Source organism: Rhipicephalus sanguineus, chromosome 5 (genome assembly GCF_013339695.2).
Source record: "Rhipicephalus sanguineus isolate Rsan-2018 chromosome 5, BIME_Rsan_1.4, whole genome shotgun sequence".
Lineage (NCBI taxonomy): Eukaryota > Metazoa > Arthropoda > Arachnida > Ixodida > Ixodidae > Rhipicephalus > Rhipicephalus sanguineus.
In genome coordinates, this window is record NC_051180.1 from 57384200 (window position 1) to 57406833 (window position 22634).

The following is a 22634-nucleotide window of genomic DNA, read 5'->3' on the forward strand; positions in this document are numbered from 1 at the left end:
CGCTGTAACCAGCCAAGCACTATGGTTGAGCCAGTCCAAAGAAAACATTGCGCTCTTGGCATGAGATCGCCGCATGTTTTCACTATATATTTTAGCAGTCTGCTTCCTGTTAACGCACCCAGGCTCTAGTCTTGGCAATTAAAGAGCCTTCAATGGGGCTATCCTTCACTTGGCTGTAATCAGAATGCTCGTCACATTCCCATTCACATCTTCTACACGAAGATATGCACAAGCTCCATGCGCTTTTGTGCTTGCATCGACGAATACGTGTAGCTGATTGTCACGTAGTGATGCAACTCCACTCCTGAGGTTCCGGGAAACGTTGACTTTCGGAAGATGAATAAGCTGGTTTCTCCAGTCGTGCCTTTTGCCCTAATGTGATCGGGAAGATCATCATCCCAGTCGACTTTTAGAATCCATAACTGCTGAAACAGCATCTTCCCTCGTACCACATACAGTACAAAAAAGCCTAAAGGGTCGTAGACCCTTGACACGGTTTGGAGTACAAAACGCTTAGTATCCTTTGCCTTCTCCAAGAAAGTAAGGATGTTCTCCGGGTTGTAGAGAAATGTGTCTGTTTCTTTTGACCAACTCATTCCTAGAACTTTTGCTTGATGTCCAGCGCTATCCTGTGTAAGCGCATCGTTGGAGTCGAACAGTTGTTCCAGTTCTCTGCAGCTTGAGCTCCATTTCTTTAAAGGCATGCCAGCACCATCCATCAGTTCTTTCGTGTACTTGTAAAGAGTTGCTGCTTCCTCTATGTCATTCGCTCCGAATAAGAGGTCATCCACGTAAAATGACTTCAGAAGTAGCTGTGCTACTGCCTTTTTTCGGGATGGACTTATGTCTTCAAGTGATGCTGGATAGTAGCCGTAAGCATGAATGAGCTAGCTGTAGATCCAAAGGGTACTCTGGTCATTCGCCACATCTGTACTTCTTCTTCCTTGAAAGGTACATCAGGTCTTTTGTCAAACCACATAAACCTTAACAGGTCACGGTCCTCTTTTCGTATCTCGACTTGCAAGAACGCCTTCTCGATGTCTGCTGTCATTGGTACTAAATACTATCTGAAACGGAGGAGAACCTGCAGCAGGTCCGGGTTTAGATTCGGTCCAGTTTCAAGGCAACTGCTCAGAGATTTCTCTCCTTTGGCGTGAGACGACACATCAAAGACCACGCGGATCTTGGTGGTGAGTGAGTCCTCTCGAATGGCCTCCCTGTGTGGCATGTAGTACGCAGGGCCATCCATTGATTCGTTGTCAAGTACAACTTCAGCATGGCCGGAGACAAGGTATTGACGAATCGCTGTATCGTATCTCTCGAGCAATCCTTCTGGCTTCGAGATACGTTTAACCAGATTTCGTAGTCGGGTAAGTGCGACGCTGTAGATGTCTTGTAGCGGCTCGATATCCGGGTGTTTACGTGGCACGGCTACTTGGTACCTTTTTCCGATCTTTGTCATCTTACTCTCGAAAACAGACAAGGTGTCTGCGTACCCGTGAGTTGCTTCCATTGGTGCAATTCCCATGGAATCCAACGTCCAAAAGGACTCCAGTATGTTTTGCTCCAATCTTTTACTTTCTTCAGCTTGCACTCGCAGGACGCAGATCATCACCTCGGATGTTCCGCTTATGAAGCTCGTTTTTGTGACAGGACCTTGGAGCGTCCATCCGAGAGTGGTCTTGATCGCTACCAATCCTTCTACTTCCGTGCTGCGTATGATGTCGCCGCTCACGATCATACACAGCTGATCAGATCCTATGAACACGCTAATGCCTTTTTCGCCACACTCTCTAGGCACAGTTAGCTCGTCTGTCAGCCGATAATTTTGCTCTTGCAATTTGGCTGCAAAGGAGAATTCCATAGCCGTGGCAGGGATGTCGTTGCAAATTAATGGCATGGCTATGGCTTCGATGACGTGCTCGTTGTAATCAAACTGGCTACGTAGGCGAACCTCGACGACATTGCACTTTCTCACACGAGAAGGAGAGTCTGATGCAAACGTGTTCACCGCCAGGCAAGTCTCTCTAAGGATATTTAGACCCAACCGTGTCACCAGGTCTTCCTTAATGAACGTGCGTTGGCTGCCTCCGTCGAAGATGCCTCTTCCATAAGACGTCTCATTGAAACCGACTATCCAAGAACGGAAGGTCTGTAAGTTGACGGCTTCGTCAAGTTGACAGCTTGTAACGGCAGTCGACCGCGGAAACTCTTCTTTTAGCGGCTTAGTAGCATCAGATACACCGTTGGGTGACTTCTCGCCTCTTGTCGTACGATAAGCTGGGTCGCACATCGTTGTAGCATGCCTGCCTTCGCATGTCGCGCACACCAACCTCCGCCGGCACTCGTTCGCGCGGTGGCCTTTCATAGTACACCGATAGCACCACATAAATTTAGCCAGCCGGTTCTTTTTCTCTGATATTGTCAAGGTAGCGCTGCATGCCTCGGTTTCATGACTTGCAAAAGAAACATTCGTTGCGTACTTGCTTCGATTCTTCGGATGCATGTAGGACCGATGATGACGGCACATGCTTTCTGTTGTTCCCGCTGCCTTTTATAGAGGACGTCGATGGAGCACATTGCTCTCTCGTTTCGAGCTCTATCTGTGTATACCGCAAGAGCTGCTCAAGGTTTACGCAAGACGTTGTGGTGGCCTGTCCTGAAGCAGCGCGTCCCGTGGCTTGTGCTTCATCCTGGAGACGTCTATGGCGGTGGAACGCCATGATGATTTCTTGTGGCAAGGATTGAAGCATAACGTCGTACAGCATCGCCGAAAAACTGCTAGTTGGGACGTCTAGGACGTTAAAGGGATGCTGAAGTGGTTTTACAATTCGGTAAAACTTTGTTGTTAACAAGGACCAACATTATTGTCGACGATGGAGTAATTTTTTTGGCTGTTGTGGCAGCAGGAGCTTTCAAATACGCGAAAGAAAAGTTCGTTTTGCTCTCCCCAAGCATTACGATTGCACAAGAAAGCATCACATCAACAAGACAGAATTCTTAAAATGCATCGCATGTCCGGATCTTGCGAATCAACTCCGGGCGGTCCAGGGAGCCTGTGAAGCGATCGGGAGCCTTTGGCTCCCGACCCCTTCGCGGGCGATGCCCTCCGCGGGTTTTTAGGAACCCTCGTCCCAGGACACAATAAAGTTCCTCTGTCTGTCTGTCTGTCTGTCTGTCTGTCTGTCTGTCTGTCTGTCTGTCTGTCTGTCTGTCTGTCTGTCTGTCTGTCTGTCTGTCTGTCTGTCTGTCTGTCTGTCTGTCTGTCTGTCTGTCTGTCTGTCTGTCTGTCTGTCTGTCTGTCTCCCCAAGCAAGCGCGCCAAAAGTGTGGTCGTGGAAATGAACGTCATAGTCGGTAGTTTTGGCCACGGTGGTAGAAACAGGTGGCCCGACGCGCCGCTCCGCCAATGCACCGCGCGTGTCATGGTGCTCGAGTTGCCGCCGCTTTTCCGCAAGGTGGCAGCAGGTATACTCTGGGCCGATATCTCCGCTCCAGCGCATTTGAAAGCATGTGGCCAGCGTGCGTCGCGAGCATTTAAACTGCAATTTACATCTTTAACTTTTGAGAAAGAGATCCGCGGTGTATTTATTACACCAGAGAGGCCTTGAGAAACACTGAAGAGTTGCCGTCGCTTAGAACGGACGCGCCACTAATGAAAGCATGCAACGCAACCAGCGTTGCAGCGGCGTCTCTTCCTTTCTGCTTGGTCATCCTCGATAAATGCGGCGGCGCCCGAAGAGCAAGAGCGTCCCTGTGCGACGCAACCAGCGTCGCAAAGTCGCAATCAGCCTTCGAGTCATGATCATGGCCAGATCACGGTGGTCGTGATTAGGTGATCCCACGGCTTGAGATCCGCTCTGATGCGTCGCGTTTGTTGCGCTCTGTCAAACCAACGCGCGTGACCGCATCGGTGTTTCCGCTCACTTTGCAAGCTGGAACCACGGCTGAAACTACGGTGGCTCGATCTGTGCCGCTGATGCGGCGGCCACAATGGTACGAAAATGCTTCGCTCCAAATTACAAATCTGGCTACAAAACGTGCAAAGAAGAGCTGTGTCTTTTCTCCGCGCCGAAAGACGAAAAGCGACTGCAGTTGTGGAGAAATGCAATTCCACGGAAAGACCGCCAGCTACAATCCTCCGATATGCATACGATAACGTGAAAACCAAATGCTTTTTTTTTTACTCTGTACACTCGCCGGTAGAAAGTTTCACGCTTTCGAAAAAAAATGCGTGCGCGTTTCATGGGGACACAAGTCCCCATGAAGCGGCTTGATGGTCAGCGTTGGAAGACGAGGTCCGAAGCTCTGGGATGCAGCTGTCGTTGGGGCAGGCGGCGTGTTGAGCGTCGTCGAAGGAGAAGTCTGTCCCGTGTTACCGAGGCTATCTTCAAGCCGGCACTGTAGGCGCGTCAGGGTCTCAAGTGCCTGGTCATCATAATTCGCCGCAGACTCGTACTCTCTCTCAAGTTCCTCTACCGAAATCACTTCCTCGAGCTCGGCATTGATCTTCCGAAGCTCGTCACGGCTTGCGACGAGCTTGTCGATAAACTTGCTTAACGCTGTTCGGTCGTTGCACTCACTCTCCAACAACGTCGTCGCCTCATTCATTACTTTCGTTGACTGGGTTCGCCTAGCAGCACGTTTCGCTTTCAGGCGGTCCATGTCTGCTTAGGATCACGGCTTACTTGCTCGTAAGGCAGCCGGCTCCGCTCGTTCCTTCCCTGGGTGCGGTTCCGATGAGGCTCAGGTTGCTCCGGCTGCGGTTTCTAGTAGAAACTCATCATCGCCGTCGCTCCTTATTCACATCGTTGGATCCGCTCGTTATCCCGTGGGTTTTCGGCACCATATGTGGCGGAACGTCGGCCTTCTATCCGTAGCGCCGCCAGAAAGACGGATCCATGAGACTGCAACGAAATTCCTTTAATGGCGACAATCGAACACAAAAAAGTACATAATGATAGTGGTGCACGGTCTTCTTGGCGCTAGCTGCAGAGACAGCAGCCCACTATCAATTCCTCTTTTTCTTCGTCAGCTGATCTCCGACAATAGGAAAACCGAGTCTGTATTTTTTTTATTCTAGCGCAAGCAAACTGCGCTTCTCCCTTTACATTTGCAGAAATGTCTAAGACGCCTCTAGTTGCCCAAACGGCATGGGAAGGAAGCTAGGTTTAAGATTATGAAATACAGAAGAAATTGATCTGTACTTTCCCCATGCCGCCAAGAAGCGCGCTTCACTGCCTCTGCCAACTCTATCAATGCTGAAATACAGAGTTACACTTCGCCATTGCAGAAGTACATTGTCAGAGGTTGTTTTCTGACTGCAGAAACGAGTGAGCGCGCTGTGCAGCTGGCTGTAAGGTCGTGAGAATGTGTAGACGTGAGGTTGTGAATGTACTTGCATGTATGGCGATGCACTTGTCAATTTCTTTTCGAAGTTTTTCTTGCACGCTGGAATTCAGAGCAAGCAGGTATGATGTAAAAGCTATCGTTGTCGACGTAGTCTCCTGACCCGCTAGGAAAAAGAGCACGCACTGCGCCATGGCTTCTATTTCACTCAGACCTTTGGAGAAGGAAACATGATGTGATAAGCATTTTGCACCGTATAATTCATTGCTAAGCAGCAATTATACGGAATTGATTACGGCTCGGGTAGCCCTTCCAGAGGATCTGCTGACTTGAACTTATGATGCTTACAGTGACAAAACAGTTTCTTGTGTTGTTAACGAGACAATCAAGCGGAAGTTCACTGTAGATCAGCTTACAGGAGCGGTGATTCTAGGATATGCTAGGCAGGATTATTTAAAACCTTGCCGTACACTCCCCGACAATGATGTTACGTTATAACTTCATTTAATGTAGGGATCCTACCTCAGAAGGGAACAGCAATCGTGAAATGACTGTGACCTTGCGCTGAAGTGTATTTCACTTTCTCATGGCGTTATGGTAAAAGAAACATTGATTTGGAGGAGTTGACTTCCTGTTTCAATCAGTTTATTTTGGTGCGCAAATGTGCTACTGTAAGCTGAAATCTTCCATAAATTGTTTGGTGTCTGTTTTCAATACATTTAGCTGCGAATGAGGTTCTTTCCTGTCTAGACGCAAGCTCGAATTGTCTCGAACCCTTTAAGCAAGAACAAAGCATCGTTTAAAAGCGCTGAAAAAACGCGTAAGTAGGATACCTTGGATTACTTACGGTTATTATTGCTTGCGGATGTCGGCTGCTTCTCCACACCAACGTCAAACATCCTGTCCTCAGGTTCCACTGAACTTTCTTCGTCGGAAGCAAGGCTTCCTTCTTGTGCATCCATCATGAGCTGTAGAAAATCTTCATGGCGCTAGAAAGACGGCAAACGCTGTCGTTTTTACTTATGAAGTTGCATTCAGAGACAAATTAGTGCGAGCCTAGATATCGGCACGGTGAAAAGAGTGAGAGTAAGACAGAGAGGAAAGCTGGGTGGGTAACCGTGCTTAAGTGTTTGGTTCACTGCCTTAAGCTGAGGTGGAGGGAGAGGAGTTGGAAAAAGAATAGGGAGAGAGAAACAAAAAAAAAGGGTAATTCATATCAGAAGTATTCAGACAGGCGTGTGGGTTGGAAACAGCGCGAGACTCAGTGTGCCTATCAACATGTGATACGTACTTGAACGGCCAGACGCCGCTTGTTTATGACGCCTTTGCAAAATTTTATGAAGTACTCAAGCTTGTCATCGGTTTGTATACCGATTCGGAAGTTCACCAGTCCATCAAAGAGGGCTGAAAAAGATAGGTGACATATTCATTTTTAAATAAAACCGCTAGAAAATGATTGACGCAGCGCTGTTCGTGTAATCCCCTGATTTGCATATATTACGGGCTTTTCTTACGAAAATAATACAAATACTTTATCAAATAATAAGGAAATCGTAAAACAAAGAAACAAGGTGGCTTTCTATTTTGCGACGGCAACTGTTGCGCAAGAGAAGAGGAGGAGCCGGCGCCATGCATTGGCACCAACCTCTCCTCATACACAATTAAAAAAATGAAAGGTTGAGTTAAATATTTTTCTTGTTACTGCTTTTTACTTTGTATGTTTTCTCAATTTTGCTACCAACGGAGTATCACGTCACAGTACTTGACCTTGGGACTTTAGCCTGTATTAACGCGATAGCGTTAGAGAGCTCGTATCGCTGAAATTCCGCCGTCGGCGTCGGGGCCGTTGGTTGTGAGCGAAAAATCATCATCTTGTCCGTGACCGGAAAATCGGAAAAGCTGCAAATAAAATAAATAATAAAATGTTGGGCCCGAGAGAGAATCGAACCCAGGCCGTCTGCGTGGCAAGCAGGTGTTCAACCACACAGCCACGCCACTGCTTGGAGCTGCACTGAAAGTAACTTTCCTGCTTCCCAAAAATACGCGTCCTGTACACAGGTGTCAAAGTACGAGATGTAATATCGGAGTAATATTGCGTGGTACAAGCGTACATTGCCATCGGGCGTCACACCATGTCAATATCATAACGACTTGGTGGTTTAAAGACAGGCACCCATTACAAAAGGCACACACATTACTGCGCGTATTCCCTTAAGACCACGTAGTTGGTGCATCGCAACTTCGAAAAAGTTTCTCGCGCATAATAGCTCCTGGTTTAAAGCATGCTACCCATTACATAAGGCACACACCTTAGTGTGCGCATTCTGTTAAACACTCGTAGTGTTGGAACTACGCACTAGGAACAGAATATCACTATCGCGTTCAACTCTTAAAGGCGAAGCTTAAGCGTCCCCCAATTTTTCGCTTGTATTCCTCTGGCTGCTTCTTGAAAGAATGTTTAACAAACTCAAACTGAAACTTTGTCGACAGCCCACAGTGATTGGCCCCACTTTTCTACTGATTGCTCTTTATGTGTGTGTATGGCGGCACGCGCTCATTCATTTTGTGAATATTGTTTACCATGCTCGTTAGTGGAAGCAAGCGAGGCTTACTTGCAACAATGACCCTCCAGGTCAGTCTTTTCGAAGCAAACGCCCTGCTGACTTCTGTCACGAACTCATTCATGGTATCTGACTGAGAGTCAAGTCTTGTGCCGAAAACGCACCTTGAGATTACGTAGAGTGAATAGTGACCAAAGAATCTGAAAAAGAAAATGTTGCAGTGGCTTAGCTCGGCTATGCCAGGATAACGCAGCGTTAGCAAAGATTCGGCTGATTGTTCTTAGCTTTCCTGATTGTCTAGAATTAGCTTGATTATCATGCTTACTGCTGCTCTAATGACACACACATGGTATACATATTATGTGCCACATGTATATTTATTTTCCCAGGCATCTACTTCGGGATCCGATGAGTTCAGCTTCTCCGCTCTTCTGCGCCGTTGAGCAGCACTTGCGCTCTCCTTCTCCATGGCTAAACCACACTGGCAAACGCCAGTCAGAGGCGCTATCAAGCGGCTCCAGCGCAGTGTTAGACGGCGACTACACAGCGAAGGCGAATAGCTGCGCGCGCGCTGGCGCCAGTACGTCTACCTCGGCTACGACGTGACTCCTCTGGAAAGCGCAGACCGGCGGCAGCGAGTCGTGCGCGGCAGCGGCTGAGTGCGCGAGAGGTGCCGGCTCCAATGCGCCAGCTGTGTGACGTCACTGATCCTCGCGCATGCGCAGCACGGCTCTTGAGGAGCCACGCAAAACTGGCTCGGCAAGGCCAGTGTAGCTCACGCTACAAAAAATCCGTTGAACGCATTGGAAGTAGTGAGCTTATTAAAGTTTACTATACATTTACGCGGGAGAGAAGAATCCTAACTTGTCAGAAGTTAAACTGATTAAGCCAAGGTCTGCTTATGTTGATCCTTTTGTGCGCGATATGTGGGCAATATCAGTTGCCATGGCGCTTAAAATAAGCGTGAATATTTGAAGCAATTTCCCAATATTCGTCTAAGATTGCAAAATGTACTACAGAAAAGAAAGTCAAGACCACATTTCAGAACATTGGCTCCGACATCTCGAGTAGTAGAATATCCATCAGCAAAAGACGTGCACACACAGGGCCACTACTTCAAGAGCGCAAAAAAGAGCCTGTTGAACAAGTATACTTGAGCAAAATATAATATTGGCCCAGATGTTCTATTGCCTTTATCTTTAATATTCTGTTTTCATGAAATACTCAGTAGATATATTACTTATATTAAAAAAACACACATTCCGATATTTAGCTATGTTTGCGTAGTCAACTAGTAGCTAACCTTTAGTCCATCCATGGCTCGTCCAGAAGGGCGGCCTACCTTGATGTGCTTAACAAAACTCTTCTGTCATTTTTAAATAGTAAAGATAGGATACTGTCTATGAGAGCAGACAAGCGCGTGCCTGCAAGTTCTCACTAACCTTTTCACATCAATGTCTTGATTTTTTCCCGCCACTTCTCTTAGATGTGTGCTCGTGATCCTTGCACAATCCTGAATCAGCGCATTCATCGGCAAACATTCGCCAACTGCCGGGTTATATATACAGCCATAAAAACAACAACATTTCGGTGTTTCGTATAAGTCGAAGATGTAGCAGCGTGTACTCCAGTGGCGAAAGCTTCGAAACGTCTCTATAGGCAATGTTTAAATGAACGCGTTCAGGCAGTATCAAGACACAAAAATAGTAATGCCAGCGTGGGACCGCTGCATCTTCATACGCACTTTACGCAGCTTCCCAGTCGAGAACGCCGGAGAAGAGGTCTGTCGTATTATTCGCCAACGTTCCGCAGCGGCTCTGAACATCATGTTGTCAATTAGGGGATTTGACGTTTTTTGTACCTGCAATAGAAAACGCTGAAATGCAGTTGCCATGACAAGCCATTTCGATTTATTGCGTAAATGAAATACTGCAATTTTCGGAAACAGTGACAGAAGCTGGCTACATATCCTCTATATAAAACTTACTGTTTTGTGATGTGTCATTAATTAGTTATGAAGAGCCAGGCGTTGAGAATGCCTCGTGCCTACGCTATTTGTCTGTGTTGCGCAAAAATATTCAAATCAGAAAGTGCTAACTGGTATCACTGTTATTAATGAGAGGACCATTTCGCTTTATGTATGCACTTCTAGTTTTTTTTTTCTTTAAATTAACCGAAACACGATACAAGTTCGGCTTCTCACGATAGGCAGTAATTCACAGTGATTTGAAGGGAACGGAGGAGTCACTAAAGTAGTCGCAAGAAAGCTTGCGATCTGGAATGTCTTACGAAAAATTCAGCTGTCTCAATTATCTCATGTTCGTCCAAACGAAAAGTTGCAGTAGTAGCACACATTTGGTTTTCTAACAATTCTTCTACGTTCGAACATTACAGGGATTATTTCTGAAGTCATTTAAGGACTTCTTTATCGTATTTCCAGTTTTATGGCTGTCGTCTGTCAACACTAAGAGGACATGGGAATTACCGGACCTATAGTGGTGTTAATGCAGTACATGTCATGTTCGTGTAACATTGTTAAAGCAGCAAGTGATTTAGGCTTTGTACGTTCACGAGTACTAGAATATATATTGTTGGGAGTTAAATAATGTAGTAGTGAATGAAAATAGCATACTGTCCTATTCGGAAGCTGCTGGAAGTCCTTCACCAGAACCTCTTTTATCAAATCAGGCTCGCCGAGGAAGAGGCAGGGCTTTCCGCTCTCATAGGCACTGCAGGAAATTAAAAAGAAAACAACAAAAGAAATTGGGGGACGCTTAAGCTTCGCCTTTAAGAGTTGAACGCGATAGAAATATCCTGCCCCTAGTGCGCACTTCGAACACTGCGAGTGTTTAACAGAATGCGCGCAATAAGGTGTGTGCCTTATGTAATGGGTAGCATGCTTTAAACCAGGAGCAATTATGCGCGAGAACCTTTTTGGAAGCTGCGATGCACCCACTACGAGGTCTTAAGGGAATACGTGCAGTAATGTGTGTGCCTTTTGTAATGGGTGGCTGTCTTTAAACCACCAAGTCTTTATGATATTGACGTGGTGTGACGCCCGATGGCAATGTACGCTTGTACCACGCAATATTACTGCCATATTACATCTCGTACTGTGACACCTGTATACAGGACGCGTATTTTTGGAAAGCATCAAAGTTACTTTCAGTGCAGCTCTAAGCAGAGGCGTGGCTGTGATATCATAAGGAAATCCATCATCATTTTCAATCATCAAATACCTTATGCCCTGTGCGTCCAATGGGAAATCTTTATCACAATGTTAATGGCGCTTTACAGCATTTGGAGGTCCCGAATGGCTGTACGTAACGCTGATGTTGATGCTCGGCGAGCCATAGATTACTTTTCTGAGACGCTGACTTCGTTTCTTGACTTGCAAAAAATGCAAAAGGATGTACCCGATTGGGTACCTCGCATGGAATTGCTGTTGCACATGAAACAATTGTAGAGAGGATGTACTCTCTTCTCACGGTTGAAAACTGAAGCCCTGCAATAAAGACAAAAAAAAGAGGCGTGGCTGTGTGGTAGAACACCTGCTTGTCACGCAGACGGCCTGGGTTCGATTTTCACTCGGACCCAACATTTTTATTATTTATTTTATTTGCAGCTTTTTCGATTTTTCGGTCACGGACAAGATGATGATTTTTCGCTCACAACCAACGGTGCCGGCGCCGACGCCGACGGCGGAATTTCTGCTATACGAGCTCTCTAACGCTATCGCGTTAAAAAACTATATTTCCTTGAAACAACGCACCATGGGTGCATGTGCAGCTACGAATATTGAGCGAGTGAGTGAATAAACTTTATTAAAAGTCCGGGCGAGGCGGGGGGAAGAGGGAAGTAACCCCTGTCCCGTCCCGCTCTCCGTCGCTAATGATGGCGTCAGGTGACGGCTTGAAGCCCTTGGACCCGGGTGGCATCCTCGGCTTGCCGGACGGCCCAAAGTTGGTCAGTTTTAAATTTTTTTTGTCTCATAAATCTCGTTGCATGTAAGGAAAATAATCTTATAACACCGCTTCCTGCCTTATCAAACGTCATAACGTGTTAGTTGTAACTAGTTAGGTCATTTGCTTTAAACTTACGAATGCGATTAGATGATATTGTAGGCCTAATAATGAGATTGAAAAAAAGCAAGCACGTCGGTCGGATAGCCAAATAAATCAGCATGCACGTCGAAGAACATACGACCAAAAAATTATTCCTAGGCCTGCACAGCAGTGCATACGGAAATGCATTGAAAATGAACCACTCTATCGCCCAATGTGGCGGTTGAAATTCGGCCACAACCGACGTTTTGATATCTTTGTGATATTTATGAAGAAAACTCCAGAAATGTATCGTGCACAACATAGTTTTTACTGTAGAGTACAGCTCTAGATCAGAAGCGTAAAAAAGTACAATAAAAACAATCTTTCCAGCACAAGACGACCAATTTACCAAATTTTTATCATAACAGTTTTTCGAAGAAAGTTTGGAATAAAAAATTTTTGTTTGCAAACCTTTCCGAGTAGCAAAACACTGCGATGTTGCCGAAGACGATGAAAAATTCTTACATACGTATTGAGCAGTTATGCCAACTTGACAAGAAGATGACTTTTGCATTTTTGTTTTCGTAGAACCATGTTTCACCTCTTTCAGCAAATTGCTAAAGCACGTGACACAACAAGATTTTATCGCCATAGCGTATTGTGGATATGGCTGAGCTTTTTCGGCATGATCTCTTGCTCGAATATTGGTCGAGGGAAACACCCTATAGATGCATGGTTGGGAGCAATTTCTACGGTTTAAACTCCTGGTTTTTTTGTTTATTTTTATTAAATGAATATAAAGAGAGATTGGTGCCAATGCGGGGCGCCGGATAGTCCTCTATTCTTGCATAACAATTGGCTTTCTTTTGAACAAAATCAAACACAGATTTAACATCGAATGGCAGTGGTTTCGGCTGCTTGTTGCTCCATTACACTTGAAGATTATGACAGAGTCCCTCAATACTCTGGTTATGATAAGCAACACGGACGAAGGCAGGTACAGACACACCAACTCTTATCTCCATCTGCGACTCGTCCTTTTTTGCTAATTGTTACCGCTATAGCCCTTATCCAACATTCTTTTACTGGTTGCATATCGGCGGTGAATCCTGGATTTTGTATATCCTATAATAATGCATTCGAAACACGGTACGTGGCTGCGTTTTGTCGTCTCTAGTGGCCCAAGGACTTAGAATGCATGTGCGTTGTTTGCGTTCACACAAAATCTCTGCAACGTATGATGATGAAATGAACTTTATTTGGTCCTGGAGAACCCCGATTAGACAACCCCCGAAGGGGGGTCCGCCGCAGTTGCTGGCCGCGCCCACGCCGGTACTGGAAGACCGTGGCCCTCCGCCCGTTCGCAGGCCTCCTGGACTGCCGACAGCTGGACTGAGAGCTCGTTGCTTTTAAGAGCCCTCTCCCAGTCCTCTTCTGTGCTGAACTTTGCGCTGAGTAACGCCGGGCACTGCCAGAGCATATGATCGAGTGTGCAATCATCCGCCCCACAGCCAGGACATCCTGGATTTATGCCTTCAGCAAAGTGGCTAAACGTGCTGCGAGACGGGAAGGAACCTGCCTGCAGCATCCGGAGAACCGACGACTGCGGCCTAGTAAGCTTGGAATGCGGGAGGGGGTATCGCCGCCTTGACAGTTTATAGTGCGAAGTAACTTCGTTGAAGGTGCCAAGTGGATCCCTGAAGCTCTCCGTGAAGCCGCCTCCGGACCCGCCCGCACCGCCGCGGCACGTGATTTCTCGCGCACGGTTATGGGCAAGTTCGTTGACGTTGGGAACTGTCGGATGAACCCCTGAGCCCATGTGGGCCGGGAACCAGGTAATTGTGTGAAAGCCTCCTACAGCCCTCGAACTGAGAATAGCGGCAGCCTCTCTTGAGACCACACCCGAAGCGAAGGCCCGGAGGGCAGCCCTAGAGTCGGTGAATATCTCAGGACGCGAAGGGTCCTTCATAGCTAGAGCTATCGCTACCTGCTCTGCTACGGAGACAGACACCTTCCTAACGGAAGCTGAGTTTAGTACGCAACCGCGATGATCAACAACCACGGCCGCAAAGCTGTCCGAGCGGCCATACTGTGCCGCATCGACGAAAGCCACCTTTCCCGGGGATTTACCTACGAAGTCAAGCAGAGACTTGGCCCGTGCCGTTCGCCGGCCAACATTGTACCGTGGATGTACATTACGCGGGAAGGGTTCCACCTCATAAGTACCCTTCATTGTTTGTGATAAAAATATCTTCTGTTCCACACTGCCCGTATGATGACATCCAAGCGACTGTAGGAGACGCTGCCCAGCCTTGGTGGAGGAGAGCCGCGCGACCTGAGCTAGTTGCTGTGCCTCAATCACCTCCGAGAGGGTGTTGTGCATGCCCAGGTTCATGAGCCTGTCCGTGCCGGTACTCATGGGGAGTCCTAGCACCCTTTTAATACTTTTCCGCATTAAAGTGTCGAGTTTATCCTCCTCGCGTTTAGACCAATTTAGAGATGATGCGACGTAAATAATATGGCTCATGAGGAACGCGTGGTAGAGCCGAAGGAGATTACTTTCCCTCAGCCCTCCCCTGCGGTTTGAAACCCGTAAAATAAGCCGAATCATGTTCTCCGTCTTGGAGGTGATGCGGGCCAAAACCTGTGTGTTTCGGCCGTTGCATTCAAGAAGGAAACCTAATATTCGAATGCAGTTCACTCTGGGAATCGCTTGCCCGTCCCTTGTGGTTAGCGCAATCTGTACCTGATCAAGCGGTGAGTGGGGCCTCCTCCCACGCCTAACAGGTCTGTAGAGAAGCAACTCCGATTTGGAGGGTGAAAGCCGAAGCCCCGTGCCCTCCAACGTGTGCATGTTTATCTTTTTGTGACGACCGCTTGGTCCTGGCTATTAACCACTGCATTGTTATCGCCCGCAGCGGGACGTTCCATCATGTGTTAGAAGTTTCTGGAATGTCATTGATTCTAAAGTGAAAAAATGTTTGAGATCAGATGATTGCATGCGCGACGCAGAAAGTTGTGCACATTCTGGAACGCGCGCAGCACCAGTGATTACGTTGAAATGTACGGCTAAGCCTACGCATTTGACCGGGATACGTCGCATTTTAATGCAATAGCGTTGAAGAGCTCGTTTCGCAGAAATTCCGGTGCCGGTGTCGATGCCGGCGTCGTTGGTTGTGAACGAAATATCAGCGTTGTCTGTGAGCGAAAATTCGAGATAGATGCAAATAAATAAATATTATAAAATTTTCGCCCCGAGTGAGAATGGAACCCGAAACTTCTGTGTGGCAAGCAGGTGTCCTACCACGGAGTCCCGCCAGTTTTTTGTTTGTTTTTTTTTTCCTTTATTACCGGTTACTTAACACGGCACAAGCATCAACAGCAGAAACTCAATACGATAACAGACACGACTGCAGCAATGTCAAGATAGTCTACACACGTATGAGTAGTTGCATTCCTAAAACTCATTTAGGAAAGCCTGGGGCTCAACCCTAACTTGGTTCCTGACGGAATCACGCCAGTACTTGAAACTGCGTTATAAAAAAGGCTTTAAGAACGTGATGTAGTGGGTGGAGTCTTCATAACGCATGTAATATTGCGTGGCAGAATCGTAGAATCGCAACAGGCGTAAAAACAAGTGTATTGCGCAATGCGTAGCTGGTTTAAAGCTGCTCACCCATTAAAAATAGTGCAGCTGCACAGCTACGCGTGGTACCTTACGGACGAGTAGTGGTTACTTCGCCAATTTGCGAAAGGACGAATTATGGCGTAGTGGGCACTTAACAACTGTACATCCAGTAGACATTATGCTACAGTGTGAAACGACCAATTTTACGCCCACAAACGTTTCTTTTCTTGCGGCATGATTTAATGTGATGCGAACGGAGCCCGATCACGCCATCGCGTTCTACTCCTGAAGGCGAAGCTCAAGCGTCATCCACGTTTTTTTTTTTTTAATGACCGCGGACTGTTCTCGCCGCTGACGTTGTCCTTCGCGTGTCGCTTGCTTTTGTGGGACACAGCACTGTGACTATCACAGTGTTGCGCTATTCACATAATGCAAGCGTGGCATGACGCATAACTATTCCATCCTGGATCTGTTCCTCTCTGCGTCAAATCTAACCTGCGCCACCACCAACGCGAGCTCGGACGGGAACCAGCAATATTTTCTGAAGGCCCCCATCAAACGCGCTTTCTGTTTACCGGAAATCATTTTCTCCTTCTTGGAAAACAAAGAGATTTGCCTGCTCTGAGACAATTTATTATTTACCCGGCTAACCTGACTCGTGGAGCGCGCAGAAGTAAAGGAGGCTTAGTTGTGCAGAACTCTCAGAACACTAAAGCGGTGGATGAGTGCTCCGCCCGAGTATCCGATTCGTTCGCTTCTCATGCTTACCGTGCATGGGAAGCGAACCAATCCATGCATCGAATCCTCAGCAAAAGACGGTTCGCCGATCCATGTCTTAACAGAAAAAGACGGTTGGACGGTGTCCCAATGTCACTAAAATATTAGTTGTACACAGAAAACGACTCCGTTTATGCCAACACCTATACGAGTAACCGCTGCCTTAATTGTCGGCAAGCAGCCATCTTCTATTTTATTTGGAAGGGGGCACGTGAGATGTGTTGTTCTGCAGAGACAAAGTTGATCAACGCTTACCCAAACAGTCGTCCGTATTTCTGGTACCTTTCCTGATCACTAAGGCAGACGGGCTGTAAGAAACACAAAAAAGAAAACAGCATATCCACGGAGTGAATGATGATGAAGTGAAATGATGATGATGATGAAACCGTGAATCCTCCGTGAATTCTGCCCAGTACATCATCACCGACGTGAGATCGCGCGCGTTTATACTAAAGGTTCCATGAGTTATGACGGCTTGCAGCTCACTTTAATTTTACATGTACGCTGTGAATTTTCATTGTTTAGAAAACCATTGCTTTAGAAAACATCTGGCGTCTTTCGTTAAGCAGCTGGCGTCTTTTCGTTTTGCTTTAGAAACATCTGGCGTTCTTTCGTTTTGCTTTTACAAAACATCTGGCGTCTTTCGTTGGTTTATTTCATCAATCAATGGGGTTTTGAAGAAAATTTTTATTGTTTAATCACGCACAGGAGAAATCTCACCAGGCACTACCTTGGAGGTAAACAATGGCTGCTAATGGGAATGAGAGACAGAAGAAGTCGGCTTTTAGCTAACACTTACACTTCTACTTCTACTAACGTTTCCTACTGGAACATGCCAATGGATGCTAATGGGGAATGAGAGACAGAAGAATTCGGCTTTTAGTTAACGCGCACGCTGCGAATTTTTTATTCTTCAACAACGCACAGGAAAAATCTCCCACCGGCACCACCTTGGAGGTCAAAGCGTAAGACTGGTTACGCACTACGACTACTACGACTACGACTACGAGGGACGAACGGGTGCCGCCTTAAGGAGCTTCGCCCCTAAAAAAAGAGTGGCGGATCTTTTTATTTCACATAATGAGCATGTGTATATTGTGATATTGCCATATGTAAGTTAAATGAGCTCTGCATCATTCGACTCGTTTGAATTAAATATTGTTGTAAAACGAATTTGTATTTAGTTTTTGAGTAAAAACTCGCTAAGATGTACTAAAGCTATTAGTGTAGTGCTCTAAACGCAGAAGTCATGTGTTGGGCTTGTGTGTGCATAGCTTGAAAAATCGACGAACCCAGCCTTTAAAGACACGTACACAATCTTTCACGTGTGTGTGTCGTCAAAACTTCTCTTCTGGTGTATGTGTCCTTAAAGGCTGGGTTCTTGGATTTTTAGCGCTCTAAACGCTTTTATTAGAACAAAACGTTTTTGAAGTAGTAGTCAACTGTAATTGAGTGTTACTTCAATGTCGCGTAACAGAAGGAAGGTTGGAAAACGGGAGAGACGGGAAAGGCAGGGATGTTAACTAGTTTAGAACATTGGTTTGGAATAACCCTACAATGGGGAGATTGAAAGGGCAGCTTGAAAGTTAGAAGTGGATAGAAAGAGAAACAGGTAGCACACACACGACGTCCCAGTCTGTATGTCCTCTGTGCTATGGACATCACCATTAGTTTACGGTTACTTGTGCCATAGAGTTTCCTAATAATAACTAGAGCCAGGGTTCTCAAGCTTTCTGGCCTTGGGGAACCCCAATGGCTTTTCCAGAGTGCCGGGCAACCACTAACTTTTTCTCGAGCATGAAGACAATCGAAAGCGGGGTGGAGGTAAGAACGCCTCCCTACCGTGTGCCACCACAGTATTAACACTGCCTGCGTTGGCTTGTTCTCTTTTCTTTAATATCCAAGGTCATCGCCGTTTATGCAGAACTCCCGATAATACATGGACTTGCGATCCCCACCCCCACCCCCCCATCCCCCTGCGCAGCTTGGCGAGTCGATTAAAGCGCCCGCCGACAATAACCTGCATGCTTCAGGCACCGCGCACCGTAAGTATAATGGGTTCACGCAAGCGAAACGCCGGATGTACAGAGGCCTGTTTTATTTTTTGCAAAACAAAAAAGGATGCATGACAGTTGCACAGCGAAACGGCCGTCGACCGATACACCGGTCGTAAAGTAAACGTTCCTGTAGCCCACAGCCGGCACGAAGCGACGCCTTTTACTAGTATCGAAGTGCTCATTGCGCGTTTTGATTACAAAACCGATATAGGAGCAGTGGCGGATCACCGTGCATGAAAACTGTGCCACGTGAACGCCGACGTGCCATGAGTCACGAATAAAGCGGTGAGGTGCCCGTTAATGTCGTTTCAACGGGTTTGAATGCTCAAGAGCATGAATTACCAGCGCTCCGCGCGTTCTGTCACCACGGGTCTGCAAATCGTGCAAGTTTTATGGCACGTACTACACTACGAGTCTTTAGTGCTGCTACCACGCGGGCCTCTCGCTACTCGCAGGCACCCGATGTGCGGATGCGGCATGTGACAACTTCGTTAAATGCAAAATGCAATGCAAATTTCCGTGTCTAAATAATTAAATTAGTTGATAACGGGTGTAAAACGGGAGCGGGTTACATTCGTTGTGGCCGCTCGCGGAACCCTACGGTGTCATTCACCGAACCTCTTGGTCCCGCGGAACCCAGTTTGAGAATCCATGCACTAGAGGGAACTCTGGCGCTAGTGTCTATGGGAGCTGCAACGCATGGCGCTTCAGCCAACATGGGAGTGATGGCTGTTACATGGATTTGTCTAAGCTTCTCTCTTTCGGCTCCATTTGGCTCCGTGTAGCCTGCAGCCGCTATAGCAAGACGAAGTTCAACCAACGTTCAGCAGTTCCACTTCACCACCTTGACTTCTTTAGGCTCACCAATTCAAGTCGGCTCACAAAGTTCACAACAATCAATTCCTTTATCCGAAACAAACGCCAAAACACAACAAAAAAACAAAGCCACAAGTGCGTTCGAAACCGCAAGCACGAAGATTAGGCAAATCCATGTACTACCCATCATTCCCATAGTGGCTGAATGAGCGCAACGTCAGAGTTCTTTCTAATAATTATTGTAAGAAACTATGATTTGTACAGGTCTGTTGTCCTTAAAAACTTTAACACTGCCTTCGTCGCCTTCATTCTTGACGACGTTTCTGGATGACATTCCAAAGTGACTGCTACCCATATCAGTCTGTGGTCAAGGCATGACAGAAAAGGTGCAGCTGAGTATATACAGATATAATTGATTTTTTTTTTCACTTTCGGTGCAACATGTTGTTGATACTGCACTGAAGTTTATCGCACTAGTTTATGCACTAGCAAGCACAATAGATGTCCTCCTCCGCATAGAAAAATGGCATAGTGCGATGTGCGCCAAGTCGCCAAAAAAAATATGGCCAGGCCTGCGCTGAAACCGCAGCACAGTCACAGCGAAAGCTGGAAGAGCGGCGTTTCTAGAGCCCGTCAAGCTCTCTTGGGGCTACAAAACAAGTACACTAGAAAGGTACCCACTACGCCATCAATCACAATTTTTATGAAATTGGGAATCACCTACTAAGCCATTATTCTTCATTGTGCGGAGAAGCGAGAAACCAGCTACACGTCTGTAAGGCATTATGTGCACTTTGTTGACGCGACGACTGATGACGATGAAGAATTATGGCTCAGCCCTCTGTAATGGGTTGGAATCTCTAAACGGCCCACCAGTTATGTAATTTGCATTGGGTGATGCCCGGTCACTATTTCCCTCTCCCGTCATGCTGTATAACATACGTTGACGTGGGAGAGAGACGGGGGGGGGGGGGGCGAAGAACTTTACTGAGACCCCAAGGAAATGGATCATGCGCCTATGGGCTCCCTTGGCCACCAATACAAGTGCACTTGCGAGGAACCCACTACGCTATAAATCATTGTAATTTTATTGAGACCCCGAGGAAGTGGATCATGCGCTTATGGGCTTCCTTATCCTTGGCAACCAATACAAGTGCACTTGCGAAGAACCAACTACGCTATAAATCATTGTAATTTTTGAGAAGTAGGGCAGCAAGCACTGTGCCATTTATCGTCATTCTACGGAGAGCGTTGGTACCTGCTAAACGCATATAAGGCATTATGCGCACTTTGTTGATGCTATGCCTGATGACGATGAAGAATTATGGCAGAGCCCTTTGTAATGGGTTGGAAGCATTCAACAACCTATTCGTTGCGCAATTCGCATTGTGTGACGCCTGGTTACAGAATTCGCGTTGTGCGACGCTTGGTGGTTATTTTACTCTCCTACGACGCTATATTGCATATGCTAATGTGGTTCCTTCCCGACATGAAGCCTGTATAGGACCTTTTTGCAAAGCAGTTTCAAGCACCGGCATGGCTCAGAGGTTGAATACTGGGCTCCAACGCAGAGGACCCAGGTTCGAACCTCGTTCCATCCTGGAATTTTTTTCTTATTTCGAGCGATACTGGTTACGGACACCGGCGGCGGCGGCGGCGGCGGACAACTACGGCACCAAAAACGGCCAGTGAAATGATCTCATAACAGCTTTCGCTGTAAAACATAAAGCTCTGATGACTAGAAGAAATAGGCTTTTGAGGGAAACAATATTCATATAGCTGAAACTTCCTACGGATCTCCAGATCATGCGCTTCACGGAACACTTTAGGAACACTTCGAAAATTGCGTGCGTCAGGAATGAAAGTTGGTTTACCTTTAACAGAAGTCTCCTCACAGGACCGTATATTAAAGAAAACTTTTCGTGTACCACCCTCTGACTTTTCCAGTAGTTTCGGTGCCTCGAAGCATACCTGTTTAGGACAAAAATGACTCTTGCAGGTGTACTATTCTAACTTCGTTTGTGTAACTTCCTTTGTATTGAGCAAGCTGCATATGGCCAATACGTTCACTCTTATGTCAGCTTTCCAGTGCCATTTTCGAGAAGGTAATTCAACTTAGCATGATAATTGTTTCGTGCACCGTCGTTTTTTCTTGCTAGTGTTAGACACGTTCCAGTATTTGTTTCGTTATCACTGGTGCTTACTCTCGTATGTCTCCATAACTTACTATTCACGCACTTCGTTGCCTGCAATAACTGTTTTAGAAAAACGATAAGACCAAGGTACCTATGCGTTTCTGTGAGATATGTTGAGTAAAATGTGGAGAAAAAGGTGATGCACTGATTCGAATATATAAAAAAAATGTTCGCTGGTGATATATTCCACATTACGGGCAATTCTTGTGGTTTCTAAAAGTGGGTATGCTGTAAATATTTATGACCTATAATTTTCCAATTTAAACAACGGCCCTCAAGTCGATAATTGTAAGATTAACTAGTTCTACGTTAGTTACTCACTTCAATGTAACTTTAGCTGCGGTATAGCTTTTCCTCCTCGACGTTTAGTTCGTGTCGGGAGACGACAGTAGCCTGTGATAACACTTTTGAAAAAAAATCGTTATTTCTTTTAACGCTCTGAATATACCTTCCAACATGCCTAATCTAAAACCTGTTTACAACTGCGCACTTTTGTTTTCTGCACACAGAAGCGTCAAGGATGCCGGAAGCAAGCTTCAGGGTTACTCACATGTACAGCAGGATTAGAGCAGTCACACTTAGGATGACGACGTCGACTAGGTTAAGTTGGAATCCCATCGAACAGCCTGATTTGCGACCTGCCCACGGAGCTAACTGTCAGAACCGTGAACGCCTCAACAAGGCGGCGTATTGGTACCTTTCCTGTGATATGCGTACTCTCCTTTCAGCAAATACCGTATCGGCTCGCGAAGATTATCTTGGCACGGACACTTTGCAACGAGCCAGAAAGGCCTGGCTGATAGCTAAACATCCCCACCTGAACACCACACTTCCTGGAAGAGAAGAGATAAGATACGCAATATAGACGTGAAGGCATGGCCTAGATACACAAGCCTGCATGCTGTTACCTGCCGTGCATATCAGAATCTCCATATGCTAGGAAGATATTATCCAGTTGCAAGAATTTGAATATACTCTCACAATATATTCTTCATGTGCATGGATGATACTGCGGAGGAAAGCAAGTCGCAGTATCACCATATAGTTTCGTCGATTGTGGCCACTATATATATATATATATATATATATATATATATATATATATATATATATATATATATATATATATATATATATAGTGGCCACTAATCAAAGAAGTTCACGTCTGTAAACAAACCCCTTACGTAATACCCTCAACGAGAGGTA

The 22634-nt window shown here is 46.3% G+C and overlaps 1 protein-coding gene across 1 annotated transcript in view; it reads right to left on the reverse strand.

Annotated features, from left to right (window-relative positions):
* LOC119394669 (uncharacterized) overlaps positions 1 to 22634 on the reverse strand; it is a 112750-nt gene that overhangs the window by 14680 nt on the left and 75436 nt on the right. The window contains 5 exon segments of the mRNA XM_049415943.1: positions 5402 to 5562; positions 6196 to 6337; positions 10542 to 10638; positions 16616 to 16668; positions 22246 to 22261. Coding sequence (XP_049271900.1) covers positions 5402 to 5562; positions 6196 to 6337; positions 10542 to 10638; positions 16616 to 16668; positions 22246 to 22261 — 469 coding nt within the window.